At 43.4% G+C, this 27975-nt stretch overlaps 3 protein-coding genes across 11 annotated transcripts in view; 2 read left to right on the forward strand and 1 right to left on the reverse strand.

Moving 5' to 3' along the window:
• The first annotated feature begins 331 nt into the window (after positions 1-331).
• Positions 332-14163, forward strand: LOC112215000 (coiled-coil domain-containing protein 87). Of its 5 annotated transcripts, none has more exons than XM_042297882.1 (20): positions 332-528; positions 1241-1449; positions 1802-1956; positions 2100-2350; positions 2628-2865; positions 3164-3245; positions 3965-4047; positions 4188-4354; positions 4479-4605; positions 4737-4955; positions 5130-5246; positions 5393-5508; positions 5655-5784; positions 7874-7983; positions 8136-8251; positions 8479-8522; positions 10629-10811; positions 11561-11675; positions 12219-12361; positions 13054-13365. In XM_042297882.1, the coding sequence occupies exons 2-20, from the start codon at positions 1248-1250 to the stop codon at positions 13312-13314; spliced, it is 2859 nt and encodes a 952-aa protein (XP_042153816.1). In that variant the 5' UTR covers positions 332-528; positions 1241-1247; the 3' UTR covers positions 13315-13365. The 5 variants fall into 5 exon arrangements, with proteins under 5 accessions (XP_042153816.1, XP_042153815.1, XP_042153817.1 ...); XM_042297881.1 differs by having other exon boundaries at positions 334-528; positions 10626-10811; positions 13054-14163; XM_042297883.1 differs by having other exon boundaries at positions 334-528; positions 4743-4955; positions 10626-10811.
• Positions 13635-27975, forward strand: part of LOC112267804 (apoptotic peptidase activating factor 1) — a 76278-nt gene continuing 61937 nt past the window's right edge. For 3 of the 4 annotated variants that reach the window (XR_006078898.1, XM_042297878.1, XM_042297879.1), the window contains exons 1-9: positions 13635-14017; positions 15017-15242; positions 15560-15749; positions 17821-18018; positions 18318-18519; positions 18717-18829; positions 18974-19105; positions 26734-26972; positions 27349-27516. Coding sequence is in view for 3 of the 4 variants with exons in the window: in XM_042297878.1 (XP_042153812.1) it covers positions 13635-14017; positions 15017-15242; positions 15560-15749; positions 17821-18018; positions 18318-18519; positions 18717-18829; positions 18974-19105; positions 26734-26972; positions 27349-27516 (1851 nt within the window). In the remaining variant the exon portion in view is untranslated. Of the gene's footprint in view, positions 14018-15016; positions 15253-15559; positions 15750-17820; positions 18019-18317; positions 18520-18716; positions 18830-18973; positions 19106-26733; positions 26973-27348; positions 27517-27975 lie in introns of all 4 variants that reach the window. The other variant, XM_042297880.1, reaches the window with a different exon arrangement.
• Positions 22173-25378, reverse strand: LOC112267805 (lectin-like). 2 transcript variants are annotated; one of them, XM_042297887.1, is made up of 3 exons: positions 24967-25378; positions 24388-24717; positions 22173-22717 (listed from the first exon to the last, which is right to left on the reverse strand). In XM_042297887.1, exons 1-3 carry the CDS (start codon positions 25367-25369, stop codon positions 22380-22382), a joined length of 1071 nt encoding a protein of 356 aa, XP_042153821.1. In that variant the 5' UTR covers positions 25370-25378; the 3' UTR covers positions 22173-22379. The 2 variants fall into 2 exon arrangements, with proteins under 2 accessions (XP_042153821.1, XP_024301709.2); XM_024445941.2 differs by lacking the exon at positions 22173-22717 and having other exon boundaries at positions 24282-24717.

Here is a 27975-nt window from a genome sequence, read left to right on the forward strand (position 1 = left end):
TAGTTGTCTACATACAGACCCATCAATCAAAGACAGTTGGTTTTATCTGCAAAGGGCATAGATTGTATAGATTACAATCGGACAAGGAATGTAACTAGAAGGAACAGTCCTTGCTGTTAGATTACAGAAGAACTCCAGTGACCTGACAAGTCCTGTACCCTCTGCTGCAGTGACTGAGGGCACTGTTTTGAAGCCATCTCTCCTCCATCTTAATGCATACGTTTTAAATTATATGTGAGCTAAATATAAAAAACATTTCCTTAGAGTGTATTTTTTTTGTTTGTTTTAAAGTTCTAATGTTACTGTCTACAACAACAAAAAATGATGTAGAATTCCATTCATTCCTATCCTATGGAGGACTGCTCCTTCTGGGGAGTGCCAATATGACTGACCTGTGGCTTCAAAGTCACTCGGTGGCCAATTCACATAATGCAGTCCAGGGTTTGTATACATCACTGGTGAGAACTTGCGTTTCCAAGCAACGCGTCCCTCCTGAAACAGGCAACGAGGAAATAATGGTAGCTAAAGGTACAGCAAGTTATGTTTCTTATCTATTAATATGAATTAACAATTATTTAGGTATTCTCCAAATTATGACAAATTCAAGTAGTATTTTCAATTAATTGTATATCATTTTTAGAGCTCACTTGTCAAACAAAGTTCCAACTTCCATTGCTTGCTGGCTAGCTAATGTTAGCTAGCTAGTTAGTACAGAGCATTGCTGTAAAGATTGCGCATTACCTTTCAAGGGGGGAGCTACCCACTGGGTAAAAACTGGTTGAATAAACGTTGTTTCTACGTCTTTTTATTTAATTTTTATGTGATGCCGTTGAATTAACCTAAATCCAATTACTTGGTTACATGTAATGTTGATTTCACGTTCCATTCACGTTAACGTTAGTTGACAACTCAACCAAATGTAAATCAAAACCAGACGTTGAACTGGCGTCTGTGCCCATGTGGGTGGCTAGATATTTGGTTCACAAAGTTACCATAAATGAAAAATGACAGCCTGTGAATGTGAATCATAACAGGCAGCTGGTACAGAAATTCATGTCTTTGTGTGCGCTGTGCATCATGTCGCTACTGAATGTGTATGAACCAAGAGAGGTCTGAACATGGACCCAGGTGACCATGCATGCCCAAAAGTGCCATATCATATCCTGAAACCAGAGAGTTGCTCATTCAAGCTCTTCAGACGAGTGTATACCAAGGCTTTTTTGCTGTCTATGTCAAACAGTGAGGGGATGAGCAGTGGCAAAATGAAAGTGGTGGGCCGCCTCTCCCGAGCGGCGGAGGCCAAACGACGGATGGCAGATGGCCAGGACATGCTGACCTCCATGACACAGATGGTGGCCTGCACCCAGGACATCCAGCAGAGATACCGCAGCATCCTGGGGCCACTGTCCCTCTTCTTCCAGTCCAACCCTGAGGGAGAGAAGAGGGCAGGTGTGTGGGGATCTAAAGCTGTTTGAGGGAAGACAGCCTGGTGCCTTGTGTGAGGTGCTATTGTTGATCCGTGATTGTATGCATGAGGCCTTTGAGTTATTTGAATCAACAAAAGGATGTGCAGACAGTTTTACCCACCTAAATTCTAAAGTGTAGGCCTATTCATTTACAGGGCTGACCTGAAAACACACACAGGGTGTCGATCTACACAGTCTATTTTCTCTATCCACATGCCCCACACATCTCTTATGATGCCAAAACAAAATATGTTTATTGTTTTTTTGAATGGAGGTGATACAGGAGAATGATGGTACCGTATGTACACATGTCCCGGGTGTGTTGTTCCTCCCAGACAGGGTCCAGGAGGAGAGAACAGTGTCCCCGTCGGTGTCAGAGGGGGTGAAGGCCAACCCCACCTCCCTGGCCGACATGCGTCAGCAGCTGCAGTACCGGATCCAGGAGCATTCCGTGCTCCACTCCACCCCTGTGGAGGATCAGCAAGCTCTGGTGAGCAACTCCATTAGGATACACTATACACTCTCTCCTAAGCATCTACTAAATGGATGGATGGTTGGATAGATAGATGGATGGAACAGTGTCACACACACACAGCCCCCATCCACCCAAAACACTCTGCGACCCCCCCCAAGGCGGCGGTAATGACGTCAGAGCTGGGCCTGATCTGGCAGGACCTGAAGGGGCTGATGGACGAGCCCACGCTGAACCAGGAGGAGAACAGGCAGCTGCAGGCGGAGACGTGCCAGGAGGTGCTCCGCATCTGCCAGGAGCTCTACCTCAACTATCTCCACCTGCTGGACAGGCTGAGGCGCCGCGCCGTCTTCAGCGACCAGGCCAACCGCAGCCGCCTGGGGGCCCAGATGGCCATAGACTGCACCAGCCTGTGAGTGACTGGCGAGCAGGGTTTTCCCGAGCTCCATTATTTCCTAGATGAGGATCTAAGGTCCTAAAATCAACATCTCTAGCTTCTTTAAACCAAGATTTACAATTGAAACCAATTGTAGCCAAATTCTTATAGTCGAAAATGCATGCTAAGCTCGTTACTTGAATTATCGATCATCCACCTTTTGTCGATAAGTGCAAACTCACCAAGCAGCTGTAAATACAATTGGCTGTTGTTATTGTTCTCCTTATTGCTAACGGTTATTCTTTCTCTGCAGTTTAAACGTCCACTCGATCAGACGCAGCGTAGCGGCAGGGATCAAGGCTACGCGGAGAGCCCGGCAGAGCGCTGAGAGACCCAGAGCTGCCGGACGCGACCTGAAGGGGGCGATGGAGACACACACAGCGCTGCCATGCAAACTGGACTTTGGTCTGACTCTGCAGACCAAGGCTGGCTGCAAGAAGAGCGGTGCCTCCAGGCAGGGCAAAAACCCTATCGAGAGGGACCTCCGAGAGGTGAGAGACAGAGAAAGAGAGGGAGAGAGAGAGTGTGTGTGGTGTGTGTGTGTGTGTGTGTGTGTGTGTGTGTGTGTGTGTGAGTGTGGGTCGGTGGGTTTGTGTGTGTGTCTGTCTGTCTGTCTGTGTGTATGCGGTACCTACATCTTTCTGTGTGGGTGTGTGTGTCTCCATGCGTGTGAATGTGTGTGTACACTTGCTTCTCTGTTGTTTTGGTGTGTGTGTGTCTGTGGTAAAGCTACAGGGAGCTGAGATGTTCCCTTCTCTCTCCCTGCCTGTCTGTCTGTCTGTCTGTCAGATGACTGAGAAGATGGGAGACATGGACCTGGAGCAGGTCTATGACCTGATGCCCTGCCACCTGGAACTGATCACTAACAAAGGCTTGCTATCTCTCTCTCTCGCTCTTTTCTCTCTATTGCTGTCTCTTTCTCTGTCTCTCTCTTTCTCTCTCTCTGTCTCTCTCTCTCTTTCTCTATCTCTCTTTCTCTGTCTCTCTCTTTCTCTCTCTCTGTCTCTCTCTATCTCTCTCTGTCTCTCTCTCTCTCTCTCTCTGTCTCTCTCTCTCTTTCTCTGTCTCTCTCTTTCTCTCTCTCTCTCTCTCTGTCTCTCTCTCTCTCTTTTCTCTGTCTCTCTCTTCTGTCTCTCTCTCTCTCTGTCTCTCTCTCTTTCTGTCTCTCTTTCTCTCTCTCTGTCTCTCTCTCTCTCTCTCTGTCTCTCTCTCTCTCTCTGTCTCTCTCTCTCTTTCTCTGTCTCTCTCTTTCTCTCTCTCTGTCTCTCTCTCTCTTTCTCTGTCTCTCTCTTTCTCTCTCTCTGTCTCTCTCTCTTTCTCTGTCTCTCTCTCTTTCTGTCTCTCTTTCTCTCTCTCTGTCTCTCTCTATCTCTCTTTCTCTGTCTCTCTCTCTCTCTCTGTCTCTCTCTCTCTTTCTCTGTCTCTCTCTTTCTCTCTCTTTCTCTATCTCTCTTTCTCTGTCTCTCTCTTTCTCTATCTCTCTTTCTCTCACACAGACAGGCACACACACATATAGTCAAGTACACTTGTGACAATAATAAACAATTGTTTGTTAGTACTAGTAGTAGTGATATGTGTGTGTGTGTTTAGATGCAGCGCGGGCCAGCTTGGCCAATGTTTCACAGTCAGATGAGGAACCCAGCATGTATTACCATGGCTACACCAGACTAAAGGTATTGGTATAGTTGCACTGTACTTTTCACACCCACTCCAACTGGTCTCTGAAGACATACATACAGGATGGTTATTATTGATTTATTATTTATTATTAGTATGAGTTATATTTTATGCAGTTATTTTTGTGAGCACCCAGGGCTGTAGTTCTATGCCAGACCTGCAGAGGGAGACTCTCCTGGAGGAGCTGGAGATGGAGGCCCTGCCTGCCAGACCCCAGTCGCCTCTGGTGCTGCTGGCCACTGGGCCCTGCTCCAACATCGAGAAGCCCATTGACCCTGCCCACGACCTCAGGAGGTGTGTGCGGTAAAGTGTGTGTTTGTGTATTTTTGTGCTTGAATGTGTGTATTTTGTGCTTGTGTGTGTGTGTGTGTGTGTGTGTGTGTGTGTGTGTGTGTATGTTTGTTCTTATGTGTGTGTATGTGTCTAGGTTGCTACAGGACAGAGTGATTGTGGATCAGGCTGTGACAGACTCTGACACAGACCTCCCTCCTCTGATCAAGGCCCTGGCGTGGAGAGGTTCCACCAAACTACAACAGCTCACACACACTCTGCAGGTAGGGAACACACTCTGTAGGTAGGGAACACACTCTGCAGGTAGGGAACACACACACACACACACACACACATTCTCTCACCATAGTATACTTCCTATATACCCCCCCCACATATTCTCGTCCAATCCTAGAAACAGGAAGAGGAGGGGGAGAAGAGGGAGGGTGCCAGTGGAGGAAGGTACAGGGTGCCAGTGGAGGAACCGGAGAACCCCCAGGGAGCTGTGGTGAACGTGGCCCTGTCCCACGTCTCTCTAGCCCGCACAGCCGCTGCCCGCGTCTCAGACAGGGTTCTCCGCGACACCATTAACATCCACACGTATCCACCCGTCTACAACTACCTCACCAAAGAGGTGGGTCACAGAGGAGGCGGAGGATAGACATGTTATTATTACTACTTAGTGTGTGATGATGGTACTGTTATACTGTTACTATCATTATGACCTCATCATGGTGGTCTGACCCCTCTCTCTCTCTCTCTCTCTCTCTCTCTCTCTCTTCTTTTCTCTCTCTTTTTCTCTAAACAGCTTGAGCTGTCTTCAGTGCAATGGCTGGATCGTAACCTGTTTGCTGGGGAAGAAATAAAGGAAGTCTATAAGGAGTTATCCAAAAGCAAATCTACACAGTATCTCAACTTCGATGAGGTGAGATATACTCTTTTACATTGCCTGTTGAATTTAATTCAGGAAAAATCCATTCTTAAATTGGCAATTGTTGATCCAGAATTTCAATTAATCTCTTGAATATCAATAGAATTGACTCCCTGTTGATCTGTTCCTTTCCCCTATAGGACCCCATGATAGAGCCAGCCCTGACCAACATCAGATGGAGTCTGAAGAAGAAGAACCACCAGAGGTTCATCAACCCACAGCTGAAGAGACAGAACACCAACGCCATGTCCCACAGGTACTGTACCCTGTATCCCACTTAACTCAATGCCTGAACACCACTTTAACACGCTCTTTCTCATAATACAACACATTTTCTCACAGAGAGCTGCAGCTCTCCCAATGTAACTCAAAGTGAGTGTGTGTGTGTGTGTGTGTGTCCAGGAAAAGGACCGAGATCCCAGCGGACCATAAGAAACCGGAAGACCAGAATTCCCGGGCCTTCACAGCCTGGCTGCAGTGGTGGAAGACTGACCTCTCAGTCGAGGACTACCTCCGATACATCACCAATCAGGTGAGAGGTCACACATTCTGTAGTTACAGGAAGCAAATAGAAGAAGACTTTCTAATTAATAGAAGGCAGTAAATGCATAAAAATCAATTGAGTAACTAGAAGAAAATCAACCGGTTTTGTTTACAAATAAATCTCAATAGATTTTTGAATTGGACCATAGGTTATGCATGTACATTATAGACATGGCTTGATTTATTTTTTGTGTTTTGATGTTGTTGTTTTTTAGTAGTTCTACTTTTTTCATATTGAATACTGTGCCCTGTTGCGTAGGGCTTGAAAGTTAAGCGTTTCACTATATTTGTGCATGTGACAAATAAAACATGAAATTTAAAATAGGTGCTGGTACTCATTTTGGGCTTGAGTACTGTTTATATTTAGGTGCCAGAACTTGTCAATCATTATTCTATAAGAGGTGCTGGACCTCAAGCAGTAGGAAAGTCAAGGTGCCGGTACTCAGTACCAAATGTAATGAATACTTTTTTGAATGAATGAATTACATTTTATTTTCGTGTCAAATCGCCAATTGGCAACCCATCCCTTATGGGATTAATTGACACATAAACAAACATTACAATAATTCAATAAAGAAAGAAAGAAAGAATAAGTAAGGTAAAAAATCAATACATAATAGTAAATTACATCCCTAGATCAGTAAAATACATTACATACATACATACATACATACATACATACATACATACATACATACATACATACATACATACATACATACATACATACATACATACATACATACAAACAAACAAACAAACAAACAAACAAACAAACAATAACCAGATAAATAAATACAGAAAAAAAGAAACAGAATAAAAAGACCCAAATATGTATAATTGCTAGTAAACTCAAGAATGTCTTCACCAAAACAAAACTGAAAAACACTTCTCTTAGTACCTGGATTTCTAAAAGTCATTATCTGTGTTTTTGTCTGGTTAATCATGAGTCTCCATATTCTACACCAATTGACTGCACATAATAACATGTTCTGCAGGTCTTGTTCAGTTTCTTCCATCTAAATAGTATCATCAGCATATAAAAGGATTCTTAACATTTCATCATCATATCTTACTCCAATATTTAACTGTTGAATTTCTTTTGCCAAATCATTTATAAACAAAGCAAACAAAGTCGGTGATAAGGTGTCTCCTTGTTTTACACCCGGGAAACCAGTCTGTACCATATTCATTAACCTGCACACAAGCAATTGATACTTTGTAAAGAGACTGGATTGTGTGATAAAATTTCCCTTCAACCCTTGTCTTTAACAAACTATAAGCTAAAATATCCCTATTTTCAAAATCAAAAGCTTTCTAGAAATCAATGAAACATGCAAAAGTAGGCTTCTCTTTGTGTAATCTATTTCTGATTATTGTACAGACCGAGAAGATATGATCTGTACAGGCTCTGGATTTACGAAAACCATTTTGTTCTTCCACCAGAATGTTTTGATTCTCCAAAAATGTAATTAGCCTATTGTTGAGGATGGATAAAAAATATAATTTATAAACTGTATAAACTTATAAACTTAATAAACTTATGCCTCTATAGTTCAGTTGCACTCTTGGGTAATTTTTTGAAGATTTGGTAATGGGATTCACTATAGACTTATACCAAGTGGATGGCAGTATACTGTACTCAAAACACATTTGGAGCAAATCATATAGGACGTCAATTCATTTAGGGGATTTTAAAACCTCATTAGGCAGTTCATCAATGCCAAACGCTTTCCCATTTTTTGCAGCGTCAATCACCTTCTTAACTTCTGCCACAGACAGCTCATTTAAATACAGGTTACATATATAAGATGGTTCTAACATTGTATTTTCCAGTTTAGTTTTCAGGGAACATATGTCTTTATAAAAAAAAATCCTCAAAATATGCCACATTTTCGTTACCTGAGAACAAACTGGCAAACCCCTTCTCCCACTCTTTAAGTACCTGTGTAATATCAGAGTACCAGTGTTTTTCCAGGCCCAATTCAAGCACATGTCCAATTATTTCCATGTCCAGTTATTGTTGTGGTATCAGAGAATGATTGACTAGGACTGTCTCTGTCTCTGTGTCTATGTAGGACAATGACTACCTGTGGGCGGCGTTCCACCAGTACGATAGTGGCGATAGTGACGATGAGGAGGACGAGAGAAGGAGACTGCTCCAGCTACGAGGAGACGAGAGGAAGAAGTCTGTCTGTCTTACTGTCTGTCTGTCTGTCTGTCTGTATGTCTGTCTGCCCCAATATTTTCATTATTTTTTTCTACATTATTTTTTGTTGTAATCATGTTTCTTACATTATGAGGACTGCGAGCAGCTAACAAACCAATGTGTGTGGACAGGAGGCGGAGGCAGAAGATGGAGGCTCTAAAGGGTCAGAAGCAGGAGTACGTGACAGGGGTGTGGAACGTCAACACAGTGCTGCTGGGAGGGCTGTGGAAGGAACCCGATCTGGAGGGTAACACACACACACACACTGTAACTTTTAACCATAGTAATTCAGTGAGTCATTCAAAAGCAGGATGTTCCAGTCAAGGATTGTGAAATAAAAGGAAGTCGAACAGTTCTGGTTTAGTAGGGAATGTCATGACTCATTGGATTTCTGACTCGTTAGTACTAAACCTGTTTCATAGCCTATTGTTTATAGACTCATAGGTAACCTATTGTCTGTTGGGTTTTTTACAGAGGAGGAAGAGAGCCCAGATGAAGAAATATCCAGCCCTAAACAGGTATGTGTGTGTGTGCGTGTCTTAGTACACAGATGATACTATAAATGTACTGTAAATGGATACGATAAATTAACTGTAAATGGATACTATGCAGTAAATGTACCATAAATGGATTTACAGCCATTGTAATACAGTCAGGTTTTATGTGTCATTAAGACTGGGAGCCTTCGATCTGGGTAGTTCTCTCCTTCCTTGTCCCATTCCATCATCTCTCTGTCACACAGAATGACACTGGAGGGACGAAGTAGGTACGGGGAGTAAACATTTAATAAACAACGGACATAGACGAGACAGGAACAGTGTCAAGAACTAAATACAAAGACAAAAGACAATCAATGAAGCAGCAGGGAACAGAGCTGAGGAACTGGCAATTATAGGGGAGGAAATAAACAGGAGATAAGTGAGTCCAATAATGCTGATGCAAGTGACGAGGGAGGGCTGGTGTGCATGATAGATGGCAGGAGCGTGTGATGCAGGGTAATCTGGCGCCCTCAAGCGCCAGAGGCAGAGAAGAGCGGGAGCAGACGTGATACTCTCTTCCTCTGTCCCATTCCATCATCTCTCTTTCTCTGTCCCATTCCATCATCTCTCTTTCTCTGTCCCATTCCATCATCTCTCTTTCTCTGTCCCATTCCATCATCTCTCTTTCTCTGTCCCATTCCATCATCTCTCTTTCTCTGTCCCATTCCATCATCTCTCCTTCCTTGTCCCATTCCCCCATCTGTCCTTCCTTGTCCCATTCCATCATCTCTCTCTGTCCCATTCCATCATCTCTCTTTCATCATCTCTCTTTCTCTGTCCCATTCCATCATCTCTCCTTCCTTGTCCCATTCCATCATCTCTCTTTCTCTGTCCCATTCCATCATCTCTCTTTCTCTGTCCCATTCCATCATCTCTCTTTCTCTGTCCCATTCCATCATCTCTCCTTCCTTGTCCCATTCCATCATCTCTCCTTCCTTGTCCCATTCCATCATCTCTCTCTGTCCCATTCCATCATCTCTCTTTCTCTGTCCCATTCCATCATCTCTCTTTCTCTGTCCCATTCCATCATCTCTCCTTCCTTGTCCCATTCCATCATCTCTCTTTCCTTGTCCCATTCCATCATCTCTCCTTTCTCTGTCCCATTCCATCATCTCTCTTTCTCTGTCCCATTCCATCATCTCTCTTTCTCTGTCCCATTCCATCATCTCTCCTTCCTTGTCCCATTCCATCATCTCTCTTTCCTTGTCCCATTCCATCATCTCTCCTTTCTCTGTCCCATTCCATTATCTCTCTTTCTCTGTCCCATTCCATCATCTCTCTTTCTCTGTCCCATTCCATCATCTCTCCTTCCTTGTCCCATTCCATCATCTCTCTTTCTCAGTCCCATTCCATCATCTCTCTTTCTCTGTCCCATTCCATCATCTCTCTTTCTTGTCCCATTCCATCATCTCTCCTTCCTTGTCCCATTCCATCATCTCTCTTTCTCAGTCCCATTCCATCATCTCTCTTTCTCTGTCCCATTCCATCATCTCTCTTTCTCTGTCCCATTCCATCATCTCTCTTTCTCTGTCCCATTCCATCATCTCTCTTTCTCTGTCCCATTCCATCATCTCTCCTTCCTTGTCCCATTCCATCATCTCTCTTGCCTTGTCCCATTCCATCATCTCTCTTTCTCTGTCCCATTCCATCATCTCTCTTTCTCTGTCCCATTCCATCATCTCTCCTTCCTTGTCCCATTCCATCATCTCTCTTTCTCAGTCCCATTCCATCATCTCTCTTTCTCTGTCCCATTCCATCATCTCTCTTTCTCTGTCCCATTCCATCATCTTTCTTTCTGTCCCATTCCATCATCTCTCTTTCTCTGTCCCATTCCATCATCTCTCTTTCTCTGTCCCATTCCATCATCTTTCTTTCTCTGTCCCATTCCATCATCTCTCCAATTCCTTCAGATCTACGCAAAGGCTCATAACAGTTTGGGACTGATTAGGTTCTGTTCCAAATCAAACTCTAGCTTCTACCCCTAGGGACTTTCTGTAGACTTGAATTGAATAGGCCTTAGCAATATGGATACTATTTCCCTTTAAACATTTTTTTTTACTAACTGTCCTTTCTCCCTGTCAGAAGGCCTATAAGAGGACAGTGAGTGAGGGGAGCAAGGAGGCCAGTCGAGGGGGGGTGATGGGAGAGGGGGACCAGGTCCAAAGCAGGCTGGAGAGGATCTGGACACTCCTCTGCCTGCCCGACACCTACAGACTGGACATGGCCATTAAGTACAGCTCCCACGCACGCAGGGACCAGCTGGAGGAGGTGTGCACAGTACACAGACACACACGCATACGATAACAAATACATACTGGTGAATGCACACTTACTGTACAAGTATCATGCCACCATCTATAGCAGGGCTGTCTAATTCTGGTCCTGGAGGGCCTAAATACTTCTATTTTTTGTTTCTACCTGGTAGTTAATTGTACTCACCTGGTGTCCCAGGTCTGAATTAGCCCCTGATCAGAAGGAGAGAATGAAACCCAGAAGTTTTTGGGCCCTCCAGGACTGACATTGGACAGCCCTGATAGAGGTTAGCAGAGATGGTAGCATGATACTTGATGCTGTGTTCATATTACCTCACCATATCACCATAGACACAGAGCTCACCATATCACCAAAAACACAGAGCTCACCACCATATCACCATAGACACAGAGCTCACCACCATATCACCATAGAAACAGAGATCACCATATCACCATAGAGACAGAGCTCACCATATCACCATAGACACAGAGCTCACCATATCACAGAAGAGCAGAGCTCACCATATCACCGAAGAGACAGAGCTCACCATATCACCAAAGAGACAGAGCTCACCTTATCCCCATGGAGACAGATCACCATAGAGACAGAGATCACCATAGACTCAGAGTTCACCATATACTTCCAAAATCTTTTCTATACCTTGAACAGAATTTTGTGTTTATGCATACATTTGTGTATGTGTGTGTGTGTCCGTGTGTGTGTATTTGTATACATCCGTGTGTGTGTGCGTTTCCTCCCAGGCCACAGCAGCATGGGAGCGCGCTGCCCGTCTCATCCAGCAGAGGGAGTCTCTGCTGGCTCGTCTGGAGCTGTTTGAGAGGGACGCTTCTGACCCCAACCGCTTCTTCCTGCAAGGTACTGCATAATATATATCTGCTCTGGGGTGAAGTTTCCCCTTGGCGCAGATGTATTCCCACGAGCCCGTCCTCCCCAATTAAGGTGACACCAACCTCCTGTGCTCCTTACAATATTATAACATATTTCATTTTACAGCATATTGTATTGGATGATATATTGTAAGTTGCTAAATATATCATCATATTATTATTGTTATAAATAAAAGGCAGTTGATGAAATATCTAATGCCAGAGTACACCTTACTGGACAAAAAATTTAAAGCACCTGGTATTCCCAGGCAGCCAAGAAACTAACTAGGCCCAACCCTGCATAGCTTCTGAGAGGCTAGTATGGTCATAAGTGAAGGAGCATATCTTCGTGCACTATACAAAGGGAATGTCTCTCGCTCTTTCTTTGTCTCTTTCTTTCCTTCCATCTTTCCTTCCTTCCTCTCACTTTACTTTTCTATCTTTCTTTCCTTCCACTCTCTTTTCTTTCTATTTATTCTTTCCTGCCCCTCTCTCTCTTTCTCACTTGCAGACTCATTTTTTTCTTTCTCAGGCTACCGAGGCACCTCTCTAGCCAGGATGGATGAGTCCAAGCACCGGAGAAAACTCAACTCCCAGATCTGTTCTCTGGAGAAGGTTTTGTCTAAGATTCTCCACCACATTACAGACAGCTTCCATGACACTGTCACCTACAAGGTGAGTCAGGCCAATGGGCCATACATCATGGGTCTATTAATTAGTGTACAGCGTAGCAAAATGTTTTGCAACGGAAAACAAAAACCTGTGTTTCTTATTAGATAAATTGAGCAAAGTCCCTCCTCATTTTTGCTTGTTTGCTTCCGTTGACTTCCTAGTGAATATGACCCACTAGTGTCACTGTGCTCTGACATACAGCACATGCAGTATGCTATGGGGGATAGAGAGAGACAGAGAGAAAGCAGTTTTTAGGTTGGTGATTTACCCTCATTGAAAGAGCTTTGCCGTTCCCTCACCTTCTCTATTTCTCTCTCCCTCACATTCTCTGTTTCTTCCTCTGGCCATGTCCAAAATCGGTCCTGTCTTGCCTACTACTTACTAAAACTGCACAATGTGTAATAGTCGTATATCCTATCTAGAACATACAAGTTAGAAAAAAATGTATGCAGTAAGCTACAAATATTTACATACTAGGCTCATACATACTGAGAAAACGCTATGGAGAGCTCTGCGCCATCCCACTTATCTGATTATCCCCAATAACCAGAACTTGTCAACTCATCATCAACTCCTTCATTGGTTTAATCAGGTGTAGTAGTATTGGGCTAGAACAAAAGCCAGACAACTCTGGTGCAGCCAGACTAAGCAGTTTCCTCACAGCTTTTCAAAGGTCACTCTCTCACTCTCTACAGGGGAGGCCGTACAGGGAGAAGATGCGCTGGGACCGCATCGAGATGCTCTACTGGCTGCAGCAGGAGCGCCGGGTCCAGGCTCTGGAGAGGGTGGTGGAGGGGAGGGGCTCTCTCCCCACCAGACTGCCCCCCCTCAACCCCAACCTTCAGCTGTACCCGGGCACCCACCCCACCCCCCAAGGACAAACCCCGACCCTCAGCCAGAGACCCCACCCTCACACACACAGCCCCTCCAACCCAACCCAGCCGAGCTCAGTGTAACCAGTATAAGTTTGAGCGTTGTAAGCAAATAAATAAAATGCTTGGAAAATTGTTTGTATGCATGCACTGCTTGGATGGAAATATTATATTTGATCATTTGTATGTATTCATATTATGTATAATCCATTATCATTATCCCTTGTCAAGTAAATGTATGAACGTGATTGGATAATATATATGCACTACTAGTAGGTTCATATGACATTGTCAACATTTGATATGGTGAATATTTTGTCATTAATCATTTACATTATTTTGTTCTGAATGTGGCAGAAACATGCAACTCTAAGTGCCATGACAAAAGGAACGCTGTTTGCACTATGAGTCTATTTCGGGCCACTGTTAAGTGTCTTATCAGTATTGCCAAGTGCAATACCAAAGATACTGAGCTAGCACTGCAGGCCTACAAGTTTACAATGAACAACAAGCTGTCACGTATCACCAGGCAGCCAGCTCCCATCTGCCTAGTTACAGTCAAGTGCATGCTTTATCTCACCCTCTCACGTGTGCGCGAAACGCCACCGCATTGGTCATTTCAGACCGGGGGAAGTTGTTTTTGTTATAATTCAGGAAGAACCCTACTCATTTCAAAAATAGGTGGGGATTTTTGTCAGAATTACATTATTTTGAAAGGAAATTATTATAAACTTGAGCACTTATCGAGTGTGGATAGCGAGCTCCTGTGTCGAGCAAATAGATACATGTGAGTAATTGTGTTTCATTTGTTTCCTTACAACTTATTACGAGTGAAGTATGTGCCACCTTCAGTTATAAAGTGTTGTTCCTATCTTGTTTTTATAAACATACAATGTTTGTCTGCCTGTGGAAATAATAAACGTATAAATAGCGTTTGTTATGCATACTATATAGCCTACTACAGACAGCTGCTGTGTAGTTTGTGCACAGTTAGCTAGCTATACGCCAGTCAGCTACTTTATATATATATATATATATATATATATATATATATATGTATGTATGTATGTATGTATGTATGTGTGTGTGTGTGTATGTATATATATATGTATATATATATGTATATATATATATGTGTATGTATGTATATAAACTTGTAACCTGACTAAATGACAAAAGCCCACAATCAATGTTCACTCTAAAGAGGAAATTTGGTAACTTCCTGACGTTGAATCAGCAATATCTGGGCAAGTCAGTGCACGCAGACTGAATGGAGGAGATGGATAACGAAAGTAGTCTCAATTGTTGTTTTTCTGCTACAAATTAACGTTAGATGGTCAAGTCATTCAGACTTATTCCATTCTCAACCACATTCATGGAGAAGTCACCTGTCCTTACGAAATATATTCAGTCAGAGTGCTGTATAACTGCAGTATGCTGCAAATACTGCCTCCAAAATACCACAGTCGACTGCAATCTTTTTTTGTAAGGGCAGCATTTTCAAATATTTTCTGGCACTGTAGTATTACAAGGATCTTCATCATACTGTACATCTACCTATCAGAGCTCTCTCTCTCCAGTTTTATTTTAGGTGGGGCACAGGAGTCACTAAGAGGCAGCAGTGCAAGCAGTAGTACTGTCCTAGCTCTGGTCCAGGGTGTTACGTGTAGCTTGAGCCTCCTTCAACGTATTATTGTTCAAGAAAGCTCAAGCCACACATAGCACCCTGGACCAGAGCTTGTGCTGCCCATACTACACCTATCCATGCAACTTCCTTTCCCCGCAGCTCCCATCACCTGCCAATTCATCACCATTCCAGCCCAGCCACCCCACCTGTGTGGTCGGACCAGGTCTGGCCCGTTGGCATGGCGATGATGGAGGAAGGGGCGCGGAGCTGCCTGCTTCAGTCACGCTCCAGCCTGGAGCAGGACATCAGGGCTTCCTACCTGATGGATCACATGATCAGTGACGGTGTGCTGACGGGGGACGAGGAGGACAGGATCAGGAGCAAGGTGGGGTGAGGTGGGGAAGTACAGTAGCACCCTTTTCATACACTTTCCTATGTCAATAGTGGTAAGTGTGTAGTGATGATTAAGTGTACAAAACTGTTTGTTTTGAATTTGGCCCATAACCGAGTGCACTGTGCTGGGAAAACAGTTGGGTTCCTGATTCCAAACAAACACCCTCATAAGAGGATGGGGGAGAGAGAGGTAAGTCAGAGAGATTGCAGGGCTTTTTAAACACTTAACACTACGGACATCTGAAAGAACCGCATCGGTGTAAGAAAAGCAATAAAGTGGTTTCAAAATTCAAATTGTCCATCGATTAGCCCACCAGGAGAGAGCAGGCGGCGGCCCTGCTGGAGCTGCTCCTGAGGAAGGATAACCAGGCCTACATCTCCTTCTACAATGCCCTGGTCCGCGAGAGCTACGGAGACCTGGCCAGCCTGCTCCACAACAGCCTGCCCCTGGTCTCCCCTGAGGCTGAGAAGAGCTTCTCAGATGGTGGCACCCGCTATGGTGAGCTGCCCCAAAGGGTGGAGAATACCAGGAGACTAGGGCAGTCTGAGATGTGCCCTCCTTTTCTGATACAGGGACATAATATGCAGGGGCGCTCTATGTATATGTACAGTTGAAGTCGGACGTTTACATACACCTTAGCCAAATACATTTAAACTCAGTTTTTCAGAATTTCTGACATTTAATCCTAGTAAAGATTCCCTGTCTTAGGTCAGTTAGGACCACTTTATTTTAAGAATGTGAAATGTCAGAATAATAGTAGAGAGAATTATTTATTTGAGCTTTTATTTCTTTCATCACATTCCTAGTTGGGTCAGAAGTTTACATACACTCAATTAGTATTTGGTAGAATTTCAGTTCTGCCCACAAATTTTCTATAGGATTGAGGTCAGGGCTTTGCGATGGCCACTCCAATACCTTGACTTTGTTGTCCTTAAGCCATTTTGCCACAACTTTGGAAGTATGCTTGGGCTCATTGTCCATTTGGGACCAAGCTTCAACTTCCTGACTGATGTCTTGAGATGTTGCTTCAATATATCCACATAATTTTCCCTCTTTATGAAGCCATCTATTTTGTGACGTTCACCAGTCCCTCCTGCAGCAAAGCACCCCCACAACATGATGCAGCCACTCGCGTCCTTCACGGTTGGAATGGTGTTCTTCAGCTTATATATATATACACACACACACACACACACACACATATGCGTACACACATACATACATACCACACACACCCATACATACGTACACCATTTTCCTCTTCCCGCTCGGTGCTTCTCTCACCCCATCTCCATCATTGCGTCTCTCAATACATACATTTTAAACAAACTTACAAACAGAAATTAAACAAAAAAGCTCAGTTTAAACCAAGAGGTTAGGTTCCACACATGGAACGTACAGTGTAGTTCTGAAATACATAGATCCCCGCCATTCTAAGAGAATCCTTGCAGCATAATAGCTGATACCTCAGGTTCTAGGTAATTTAGATAAGGTTCGCATACTTTGTAGAACTGGTCTGTTTTAGAATGCAATGTACATGTCAGATATTCCAGAGGCACCCATTCAAATAGTATCTTATGCCAATCTTTAATAGAAGGAACCTTATCACTAATCCACTGTAAAATGATGTTTTTCCTCGCTGCGAAGGTAAGGATGTTGTAAAGCCTTCTTTTACCCACAGAAGTAACATGCCTACTAGGGAGACCTAACAGTACAGAAACTGGGTCCAATTCTAGATCAACCCCTAGGATCTTTTCAATTTCTTGCAGAACACCAGACCAGTATCTTTGTATTTTGGTACATGACCATAAACAATGTGTTAGGGTGCCTGTATCAGTTTTGCATTTAAGACACTGAGGGGAAGAGGAAGTGGGGCTAAAAGCATGTCTGCGATTTGGGGATATATGCAATCTGTGTATTATTCTTAAGTGGATTGCTCTAGTACGGTTACATATAGATATTGTTTTTGCATATCTCCAAATGTCCTCCCACATCTCTTCGTCAATAGTAACAGACAATTCTTTCTCCCACACTTGTTTCACCCTCTGTGTGTTGACAGCAGAAAAGGACCTTAAAGTATCATAAAACAGACTTACAGACATTTTCCTTTGTGGGGAAAAAAAGCATTCTTTCAATGACAGACACACCAGGGTTACCAATTAAGGTGGTGCTCTTCAGAATATAATGTCTTACTTGTAGGAAGCGGAAAAAGTCCTGCTTTGGGAGTCGATATTTCTCGACCATCTGCTCAAATGACAATAACATCTTATCAGCAAATAAGTCATTTAGCCTGCGTATGCCCTTATCAAGCCAAAAGTTAAAGCCAGCATCCAGCAATCCTGGACTGAAATCTGGGTTGTTAAGAATTGGGGTAAGAGCAGAGTTTAGTTTGGACGAAAAATGAGTTTTAATGACTCCAACCTAAGTGTTTGTGAACTTCCGACTTCAACTATATGTGTGTGTATGGTAGCGCACCTCTCTGTCTCTGCCATGTTTGACCCCTCTGTTTATTCCATTGGCAACATACTGTATTTCTATATATATATAATGCTGTATTACCCTGTTCCAGTCCAGGCGGTGCTGAGTGAGGGCGGCGTGCCCCAGAGACCTGTGGTGTTTGTGAGCCGGCCAGCCCTGATGAACCGGGTCAGGGAGAAGCTCTACCGCTTGCAGAAGGAGCCCGGCTGGGTCACTGTGTTCGGCATGGCCGGCTCCGGCAAGTCTGTCTTGGCTGCGGAGGCAGTCCGAGACCACGCACTCATCACAGGTAGGTGGCTCCGTGGTGAAGTTTTCACTAGGTACAGATCTAGGATCAGCTTCCTCCCACAATCCTAACCAAGCCCAATAATGGGTAAAATGTCAAACTGACCCAAGATGCATTTCTGGAGGGGGGTTAATACATGTAGAGGAGGCTCTTTTTCTCTCTTCATTCACTTTCTCTCTGTTTTCTCTTTGTCTGCATTCACTTTGTTTTCTCTCTGTTCTTTATCGCATTGGTCTCTTGACTGTTCTGTTCTTCTGTCTTCTCTCTCTCTGACACCCACGCCGGTCCTTCTGACCCCCCAGAGTGTTTTCCAGGAGGAGTCCACTGGCTGTCCATAGGCCAGCTGGACCGGTCTGACCTGCTGGTTAGGATCCAGTCACTGTGTTTCCGCCTGGAGCAGCAGAGCCAGGAGAAAGACCCCTCGTCCTCCCTCCACCGGCCTCCTGGCTCTCTGGAAGAGGCCAAGGAGCGACTACGCTTCCTCATGCACCGTCGTTACCCCAGGTCAGTCCCCCAGGGTTGATGTGGACTGGTAGCAAACTTTTCAACTTGGTCCATTTCTTCTTAATGGTGGCTGTTAATGATGAGTAGAACGTTCAGTTGGACCTCAGAAGTTTTAGCTCTGGAGTGAATTATTGTATGCTATTAACTCCATTATAATTCCTGTCAATTGAATTAGATGTGTGTGTGTGTGTGTGCAGGTCGTTGCTGATACTGGATGACATCTGGGACAGCTCGGTGCTCAAGGCCTTTGACATACAGTGTCGAGTACTGCTCACCACCCGAGACAGAAGCCTAGCCGACTGTGTCAGCGGTGTGTATGAGTAATAGCAGTGATATTAATACTAACATTACTACAGTACTACTAATAATTATGACTTCATTTATAGAACACTGCTCAAACTTTACACTCAATGCACCTGCTCATCAAACTGTGCATATGTGTGTGTGTGTCCAGGTCCTAAGTCTGAGGTGGCAGTGGAGAGTGGTCTGGAGGAGGGTCAGGCCTTGGAGATCCTCGCCCTGTATGTCAACAGGAAACCCCAGAGACTCCCAGAACAGGCCCGCAGCATTGTCCGAGAGTGCAAAGGTACATGCACACGCACACGTAGCTATATTGTCAAAAGAAATTGTATTGAATTAAATGAAAATTCCATTCAGGTTTACAATAAAATTTCAATTTATTTCACATATTCAAGAGAAATAAGTATTACATTTTCTTATGAATGATTTGGTTGGCATTATGTAGTGTGACCAAAAACATTGATAGAAATAATGAACAGATCATGAAGAGAACAAGCTAATTAAACATCAAATAAAACAGCAACGTGGCATACTGTAATAGTATGGATAGAATATAGTACCTTATACAGAGGGTGGGTCTAATCCTGAATGCTGATTGGTTTAAACCGCATTCCAGCTGGTGTCTATTCCACAAGTTACCACAGGCTAAATCAATGATGTTAAAATGCCTATTTACTCTGTTGCATCTGACTGCGCATTCCACTGTATCATCAGCCCAGCCAGGCAATTTATAAACTTGTTCTCCACTATAAAAAAGTATCTAGACATTAACTCACATAATTTTTTTTAGACTATTATTTAGTTTAACAGCAGATATTTGTATAAACCTTTCTGTCTGTCTCCAACATTTGCAACATTGTTTCAATATTCAAATTCAATCTCCAGCTGTCCCATACATACAAATCATGAATCAGCTGGCATAATTTTTGTGGATATATATACACAGAAATGTACATTGAAAAAAGGTCAAACAAAACGAAGTGCAGCTAGTTTGCAGTCTTTCCAGCTTGAGTTTTTAGTGATTGTGTTAGTTGTGTTGTTGTCTCCTCTGAACGACAATGTCCTGACAAGAGAGCACATTTTCTATGCCAGGAGAAATTGTGCATCATTAGCTCATTGTTATAGATGTATCCAAGTAAATGTCACTAGAAAACAGCTTAAACAAATGCAGCTACTGTTGTTGTTCTGGCTGCACTGTTTGACGTGACTAAGTTAACCGTAGTTGGCTAGCTAGCAAGCAAAGGATAAGAACGTTGCCAGCCAGTATGGCTATGGAACATTTAGAAGGAACGACTGGGTCGTGTCCATAGATGCATAACAAAAAGACTGAACGACTTCCTCAATAAATTATTATTTGAATATGTTGGTAATCCGTTGTGTAAAAGTGATAATGCCCGAGAAGCCGGTGTTTGAAGGATATATTTGTTTGCTGCCTGAGACGATGCAAATATATCCTCTAAACACCTGCTTCTCGGGAATTCTCATAGTTAATAATGGTTCATGATAAATTAATACAATGTGAGATGAGAAGGGAATCATTAATTATAGGTGGCAACCGATCCGCACACTAACATGGCAACCGATCCGCACACTAACATGGCAACCGATCCGACACTAACATGGCAACCGATCCGCACACTAACATGGCAACCGATCCGCACACTAACATGGCAACCGATCCGCACACTAACATGGCAACCGATCCGCACACTAACATGGCAACCGATCCGCACACTAACATGGCAACCGATCCGCACACATAACATGGCAACCGATCCGCACACTAACATGGCAACCGATCCACACACTAACATGGCAACCGATCCACACACTAACATGGCAACCGATCCACACACTAACATGGCAACCGATCCGATCACAACATGGCAACTAACAACATGGCAACCGATGGCAACCGATCCGCACACTAACATGGCAACCGATCCGCACACTAACATGGCAACCGATCCGCACACTAACATGGCAACCGATCCGCACACTAACATAACATGGCAACCGATCCGCACACTAACACACTAACATGGCAACCGATCCGCACACTAACATGGCAAACCGATCCACACACTAACATGGCAACCGATCCACACACTAACATGGCAACCGATCCACACACTAACATGGCAACCGATCCACACACTAACATGGCAACCGATCCACACACTAACATGGCAACCGATCCACACACTAACATGGCAACCGATCCACACACTAACATGGCAACCGATCCACACACTAACATGGCAATCCGATCCACACACTAACATCCGGGCAACCGATCCGCACACTAACATGGCAACCGATCCACACACTAACATGGCAACCGATCCACACACTAACATGGCAACCGATCCACACACTAACATGGCAACCGATCCACACACTAACATGGCAACCGATCCACACACTAACATGGCAACCGATCCACACACTAACATGGCAACCGATCCACACACTAACATGGCAACCGATCCAACATAACATGGCAACCGATCCACACACTAACATGGCAACCGATCCACACACTAACATGGCAACCGATCCACACACTAACATGGCAACCGATCCGCACACTAACTCCATGTGCTTCTATTCAAAGCTCTTCCTTATTTTTCGGGTCCCTTTTTTTTTTCTCTGTCGTTCTCTTTCTTCTCTTCCTTGTGGAAGACCTTTTCATCTGGCTGCTCTTTACATCTCAGTTCGAAGTTCCAAGTCATCCCATTGGCCTTCATTTTCTCCTTTATCTGAGGAACAGAACCAGGCTTTATGCCCCGAACACCTAATCTTACTGAATATGTATTTATTAATACATTGTAGGATTAGCTATTTGCATTACAAATTTAATGATGGCAGCTATATGCTTTCATATGTAGGTACCTGCACTCTTACGGTTTGAAAAGTTTATCATTACTTGGAGAACTCTCTTAATGTAAAGAGCAGTGGACTTGTTCACAGCGAGTTGGTCATTGTGAATAAGAATGTATTCTTAACCCTTTACACTTTATCTTGGCCAGGTCGCGGTTGTAAATGAGAACTTGTTCTCAACTGGCCTACCTGGTTAAATTAAATAAAACACTTGAAATAAAAAAAACACTTGTTTTTTATCCTTTATGGATAAGGCTAAATTGAAATGTTTCACAAAGAAGAAATATGAATAGCATGGTAGAAATTTAAAGGGAACAATTAGAAGATTATGGGAAATTATTTGACCAAAGTTGAGGACTCAACAGTTCACCTGATACAAGACTGAATCCAAACATTGCACTGTTGATTTTATGTGCATTTTTCATTTACTGAAAAATGTTTGTTATTAGCGAAATCTGAAAATACTCTGGATCCATCCAGTAGCATGATAAGAATATTCCGGGAAAATGTGGGATAGGTGCAACATAAGACAAAACAATTACAAGGGTTTGAGTGAGAGAACTAACTGGTGTCTCCAAGTGACCACACTCCTTTCCATGTACTTTATGACTCAAATAAGAGTGTTCAAATATAAAGTATTTTTTAAATGTAGCTTTCCTAGCAGTGCTGTTGAGGAACTAGAGCAAGCACACTTTTTTTGTTTGGAACACAACCCTGCATCCCACCATCACACAATTACTGTTGTTTACACAATTCAAAAACAGCCCATTATAAATCACAATCTGGGTCAGGTGGGCATAAAATCTGCCACTTTGAACCCGTAAACAGGTATGAGTGTAAAGAGTTAACTGACATGCGTGGTTAAATGAAGGTAAAAGTCTAGAAATGAAGAGGGTGAGACTCACCTGCTGTAAAATGGCCTCCCTCTTCTTAGCATCATTCAGGTCCATGTTTGGGTCTGGGGTCATCCGCACTCTCACTACCTGTATCTTCTTGACTGTTGGGGGTCTTGGGTCTAACACATACAGTTGAAGTCGGAAGTTTACATCCAACTTAGCCAAATACATTTAAACTCAGTTTTTCACAATTCCTGACATTTAATCCTAGTAAAAATTCCCTTTTTTAGGTCAGTTAGGATCACCACTTTATTTTAAGAATGTGAAATGTCAGAATAATAGTAGAGAATTATTCATTTCAGCTTTTATTTCTTTCATCACATTCCCAGTGGGTCAGAAGTTTACATGCACTCAATTAGTATTTGGTAGAATTGCCTTTAAATTGTTTAACTTGGGTAAAATGTTTTGGGTAGCCTTTGACAACCTTCCCACAATAATTTGGGTGAATTTTGGCCCATTCCTCCTGACAGAGCTGGTGTAACGGAGTCAGGTTTGTAGGCCTCCTTGCTCGCACACGCTTGTTCAGTTCTGGCCACACATTTTCAATGGGATTGAGGTCAGGGCTTTGTGATGGCCACTCCAATACCTTGACATTGTTGTCCTTAAGCCATTTTGCCACAACTTTGGAAGTATGCTTGGGGTCATTGTCCATTTGGAAGACCGATTTTGCGGCCAAGCTTTATGATGCCATCTATTTTTGTGAAGATCACCAGTCCTTCCTGCAGCAAAGCACCCCCACAACATGATGCTGCCACTCGCGTGCTTCACTGTTGGGATGGTGTTCTTCGGCTTGCAATCGTCCCCCCTTTTCCTCCAAACATAACGATGGTCATTATGACCAAACAGTTATATTTTTGTGTCACCAGACCAGAGGACATTTCTCCAAAAAGTATGATCTTTGTCCCAATGTACAGTTGCAAACCGTAGTCTGGCTTTATGGCGGTTTTGGAGCCGTGGCTTCTTCCTTGCCGAGTTGCCTTTCAGGTTATGTCGATATAGGACTCATTTTACTGTGGATAGAGATACTTTTGTACCTGATTCCTGCAGCATCTTTACAGGGTCCTTTTCTGTTGTTCTGGGATTGATTTGCACGTTTCGCACCAAAGTACGTTCATCTCTAGGAGACAGAAGTTGTCTCTTTCCTGAGCGGTATGACGGCTGCGTGGTCCATGGTGTTTATACTTGCGTACTATTGTTTGTACAGATGAACGTGGTACCTTCAGGCGATTGGAAATTGCTCCCAAGGATGAACCAGACTTGTGGAGGTCTTGGCTGATTTCTTTAGATTTACCGATGATGTCAAGCAAAAGGGCACAGAGTTTGAAGGTAGGCCTCGAAATGCATCCAAAGGTACACCTCCAATTGACTCAAATTATGTCAATTAGCCTATCAGAATCTTCTAAAGCCATGACATAATTTTCTGGAATTTTCCAAGCTGTTTAAAGGCACAGTCAGCTTAGTGTATGTAAACCTCTGACCCACTGGAATTGTAATGCAGTGAATTATAAGTGAAATAATCTGTCTGAAAACAATTGTTCGAAAAATTATTTGTCATGCACAAAACTATAGTTTGTTAACAAGAAATATGGTTGAAAAACTAGTTTAATTGACTCCAACCTAAGTGTATGTAAACTTCCGACTTCATCTATATACACACATACAGTTAAGATGAACATTCACTATTGCATACAAGAATGTCACATATTTAAATCTGTGTGGACAGTTATTCCAAATCAACAGCCCATTTAAGGAGATGAGTTTGGTGGCACAATAAGGGATCTTAACTTACTACCGTAGCAAACAAAGGGACATTCCTTCAGACATTCTCTGTCTATCCATTGGCCTGAGGTACTGCGATTCCAAGCAGCGCAGGACTCGTTCAGTTGTCTGTCGACCCAGTATCTGAACGAGGAGTTACTCTGGTCCGACCACGTCCAGTTGTCTTTGAACAGGCCGATCCAAACTTTGTTACTCCCGGCCACGTTACAGATCTCTTTGTTCTCAGTCTGGTTCCTCACACTGGCCAGGTCTGTGTGGTGCTTCCTGCAGTAGAGCTGAGCCTCCCTCCAGGTCATTAGCTGTTGAACCATTAGGAAATGACCAGCTGGAGGCTTAGTCCCTATGGGGACAAATGCAACCATCAGAGTTTGGATCGGTGCCGTTTGAACTGTTGTCAATTCATAAACCTTGGAATTGATAAGAAATTTGAAAGATAAACGTTGTGACCTTTAACCCCAGAGTAATCTGTTGCGACCTTGATAACCCCACAGTAATCTGTTACTTGGCGAACTTGTATGTGCTGCTGGTGTCCTCTTGTGTTACCAGGTTAGTGTGTTTTTAACTAGAATACATGTAGTATGTCACTCACCGTCGTAGCACACTGGAAAGTGTTGAGTAGTACAAAAACAGTCGTGCCATTTTCCAGAATTCGTCATGACACCACAATCTTCATTCAAATTGTTTGGCTGGTTTTGGTCCCAAAATTCACGAAACTGAGTCTGTCCCTTACTATAGTAGTCTATGTCTGCCAGAGACCAATGCCACCTGGAATACTGCCCCTTCTTCAGTCCTATCCACACTGCGCCATCATAACCGCTGTCTATAGTCGAGTGGTTCAGTCTGTTCATATCCTCCATGTTGCTTACGGTGGCCAGGTCCGTGTACTTCTCTCTGCAGTACCTCTGTGCTTCAGTACAGTTTTTAGGGTCCCGTACATAGTGATACTGACAGGAGGATAGTGTGAAGAGCCCTATGAAGAGGTGCATTGTCATCTCAAGTAACTGCCTCAAGGGCTGCAACATCATTAATATAGACCCTTCTACCCAGAGGCTGCAACATCATTAATATAGACCCTTCTACCCAGAGGCTGCAACATCATTAATATAGACCCTTCTACCCAGAGGCTGCAACATCATTAATATAGACCCTTCTACCCAGAGACTGCAACATCATTAATATAGACCCTTCTACCCAGAGGCTGCAACATCATTAATATAGACCCTTCTACCCAGAGGCTGCAACATCATTAATATAGACCCTTCTACCCAGAGGCTGCAACATCATTAATATAGACCCTTCTACCCAGAGGCTGCAACATCATTAATATAGACCCTTCTACGCAGAGGCTGCAACATCATTAATATAGACCCTTCTACCCAGAGGCTGCAACATCATTAATATAGAGCCTTCTACCCAGAGGCTGCAACATCATTAATATAGAGCCTTCTACCCAGAGGCTGCAACATCATTAATATAGACCCTTCTACCCAGAGGCTGCAACATCATTAATATAGACCCTTCTACCCAGAGGCTGCAATATCAATAGTCAAGTTCAGTTCTAAAAGTTCAAAGCAGAAAAAATCATAGTATTACTATTTGTTAAACTACTAATGTTCACATTTGAACTCTATTTAAAGGTTTTGCACTTTAGCAGATTCAACTTCTCAAGAGCTTGATGGTTCATTGATTCTTTGTGATGGTGTTGGGTTGGAACACATGTGCTGGCTGCAGATATGCAATTGTAAATACATTGTAATAAAATATATATATATATATATATTAAATATCATAATAAAACCACTGACCTGAGAAAAACACAATCAGCACTTTCTTCTCCATGACAAAAGATTCATAAAAAAGAAACCAATATTTTCAGCGAGCTGTCTTGACCTGGTGTACTGTGGATCCTCTGCATTCAGCTGCACCTTTCTCTGTAGGGCAGGCGCTATTTCAGAACAATACACAGTACACCTATTCATGTATTTTTATAGCATGCTTTGTATAGTGGTTATGTTCAGTTCTCTCTTACCCGCAGGACATCAGTCAAATGAGTAGGAGGCTGTTAACCTGTTTTTGTTTGAGTCAAAAAACTGATAGTCAAATTAGTCTGAACATAGACTTTGGAGAAAAGGAGCCCTTAATGCCCACTGAAAATTCTATTAACCTTCAACGACTTTTAGAATTCCATTCTAAATCATGAAATTCAATTTCAATTAGTGAAGTTTTAAATTCAATACATTAAATAATTAAATGTATCAAAACTAATAAATACAAATTACATTTCTGTTACATCTCAACTCTTGGCACAATCAACCAGCCTACCTAAACCCCTCCTCTACCCTCCTCTCTTCCCCAGGCTCTCCCTTGGTGGTGTCCCTAATCGGGGCCCTGCTGCGGGAGTTCCCGGACCGCTGGGCCTACTACCTGCACACGCTCCAGCAGAAGAAGTTCAAGCGTATCCGTAAGTCGTCTTCGTATGACTACGATGCCCTTGACCAGGCCATGGCTGCCAGCATCCAGGTCCTGTCTGAGGAACACAGGGAGCTGTACATTGACCTCACCGTGCTGGAGAAGGACGTCAAAGTACCTGCCAAGGTCAGACTGGCCGGGGGGGATTATGGCTAGGCTTGGGTAGGTAAGGTTAGGCTAAACTAAGCTGGGCTACAGTAGGTTAGGGTAAGGCTATCCAGCACCTTCAGCCAGAAAGTATTCACAACCCATGGAGACATTGTGAGCTGTCCTTGTGGAAAGAAGGAGGGAATAAGATAATAAAAGACAAGGAAACAGGACATTCTCTGTCTCTAAATCTCTGTCTCTAAATCGAAGCCTGTTCTTCTATCAAAGGAGGCTGCTGAGGGGAGGACGGCTCATTATAATGTCTGGAATAGCGTTCCAGCCATTTCTATGAGCCAGTCCTCCCCAATTAAGGTGCCACCACCAACGTGTGTCCTCCATGTTCCTCTGCCTGCAGGTTCTGTCAGTTCTGTGGGATCTAGAACCGGAGGAGGTGGAGGACGTTCTCCAGGACTTTGTGAACAAGTCCCTACTGTTCCGTGATTGTCACCACCGGCCCTACCTCTACTACCTCCACGACCTCCAGCTGGACTTCCTGGCTGAGATGAACCGCTCTGGCCTAGAGGTGGGTCTCATACACTCCAACCAGTGGAGGCTGCTGAGAGGAGGACAACTCATAATAATATCCGGAATGGAATGGTATTAAATACTCCATTCCAGCCATTATTATGAGCCGTCCTCCCCTCAGCAGCCTCCACTGACTCCAACATACACACCTCTATCTTAATTTACATAGGGTTGTTCTGTATGCTGGTGGCCATTTTGAAATGTATCTAAAGTTTGATGTTTGTTAACTTTTGTCAAATGTGTTTGAATTAATTCATATTTTCTGAAATCCAATATAAGGAAAACACTGTCTTCTAGAGAATCAATGTACATAGAAATTGGAGAACTAGACAGTCGCTTAAAGAATGAATCAGTTAGACTCATGTCTTCTATGCCCTGCATTATTGGGACATCAATCTACTATAATTAAGCAATAAGGTCCGAGGGGTTTGTGGTGTATGGCCAATATACTGTGTCC

This window comes from Oncorhynchus tshawytscha, linkage group LG15, assembly GCF_018296145.1.
Source record: "Oncorhynchus tshawytscha isolate Ot180627B linkage group LG15, Otsh_v2.0, whole genome shotgun sequence".
Classification (NCBI taxonomy): Eukaryota; Metazoa; Chordata; class Actinopteri; order Salmoniformes; family Salmonidae; genus Oncorhynchus; species Oncorhynchus tshawytscha.

Coding starts and splice junctions, on each gene's coding strand:
- LOC112215000 (XM_042297881.1), top strand. CDS start 1,248: ATGAGCAGTGGCAAAATGAAAGTGGTGGGCCGCCTCTCCCGAGCGGCG. Junction 2,866..3,163: donor TCGAGAGGGACCTCCGAGAG/GTGAGAGACAGA, acceptor TCTGTCTGTCAG/ATGACTGAGAAGATGGGAGA. Junction 3,246..3,964: donor GGAACTGATCACTAACAAAG/GCTTGCTATCTC, acceptor GTGTGTGTTTAG/ATGCAGCGCGGGCCAGCTTG.
- LOC112267805 (XM_042297887.1), bottom strand. CDS start 25,369: ATGACAATGCACCTCTTCATAGGGCTCTTCACACTATCCTCCTGTCAG. Junction 24,718..24,966: donor CTTTCCAGTGTGCTACGACG/GTGAGTGACATA, acceptor TTGTCCCCATAG/GGACTAAGCCTCCAGCTGGT. Junction 22,718..24,387: donor TCCCTTTGTTTGCTACGGTA/GTAAGTTAAGAT, acceptor TGTATGTGTTAG/ACCCAAGACCCCCAACAGTC.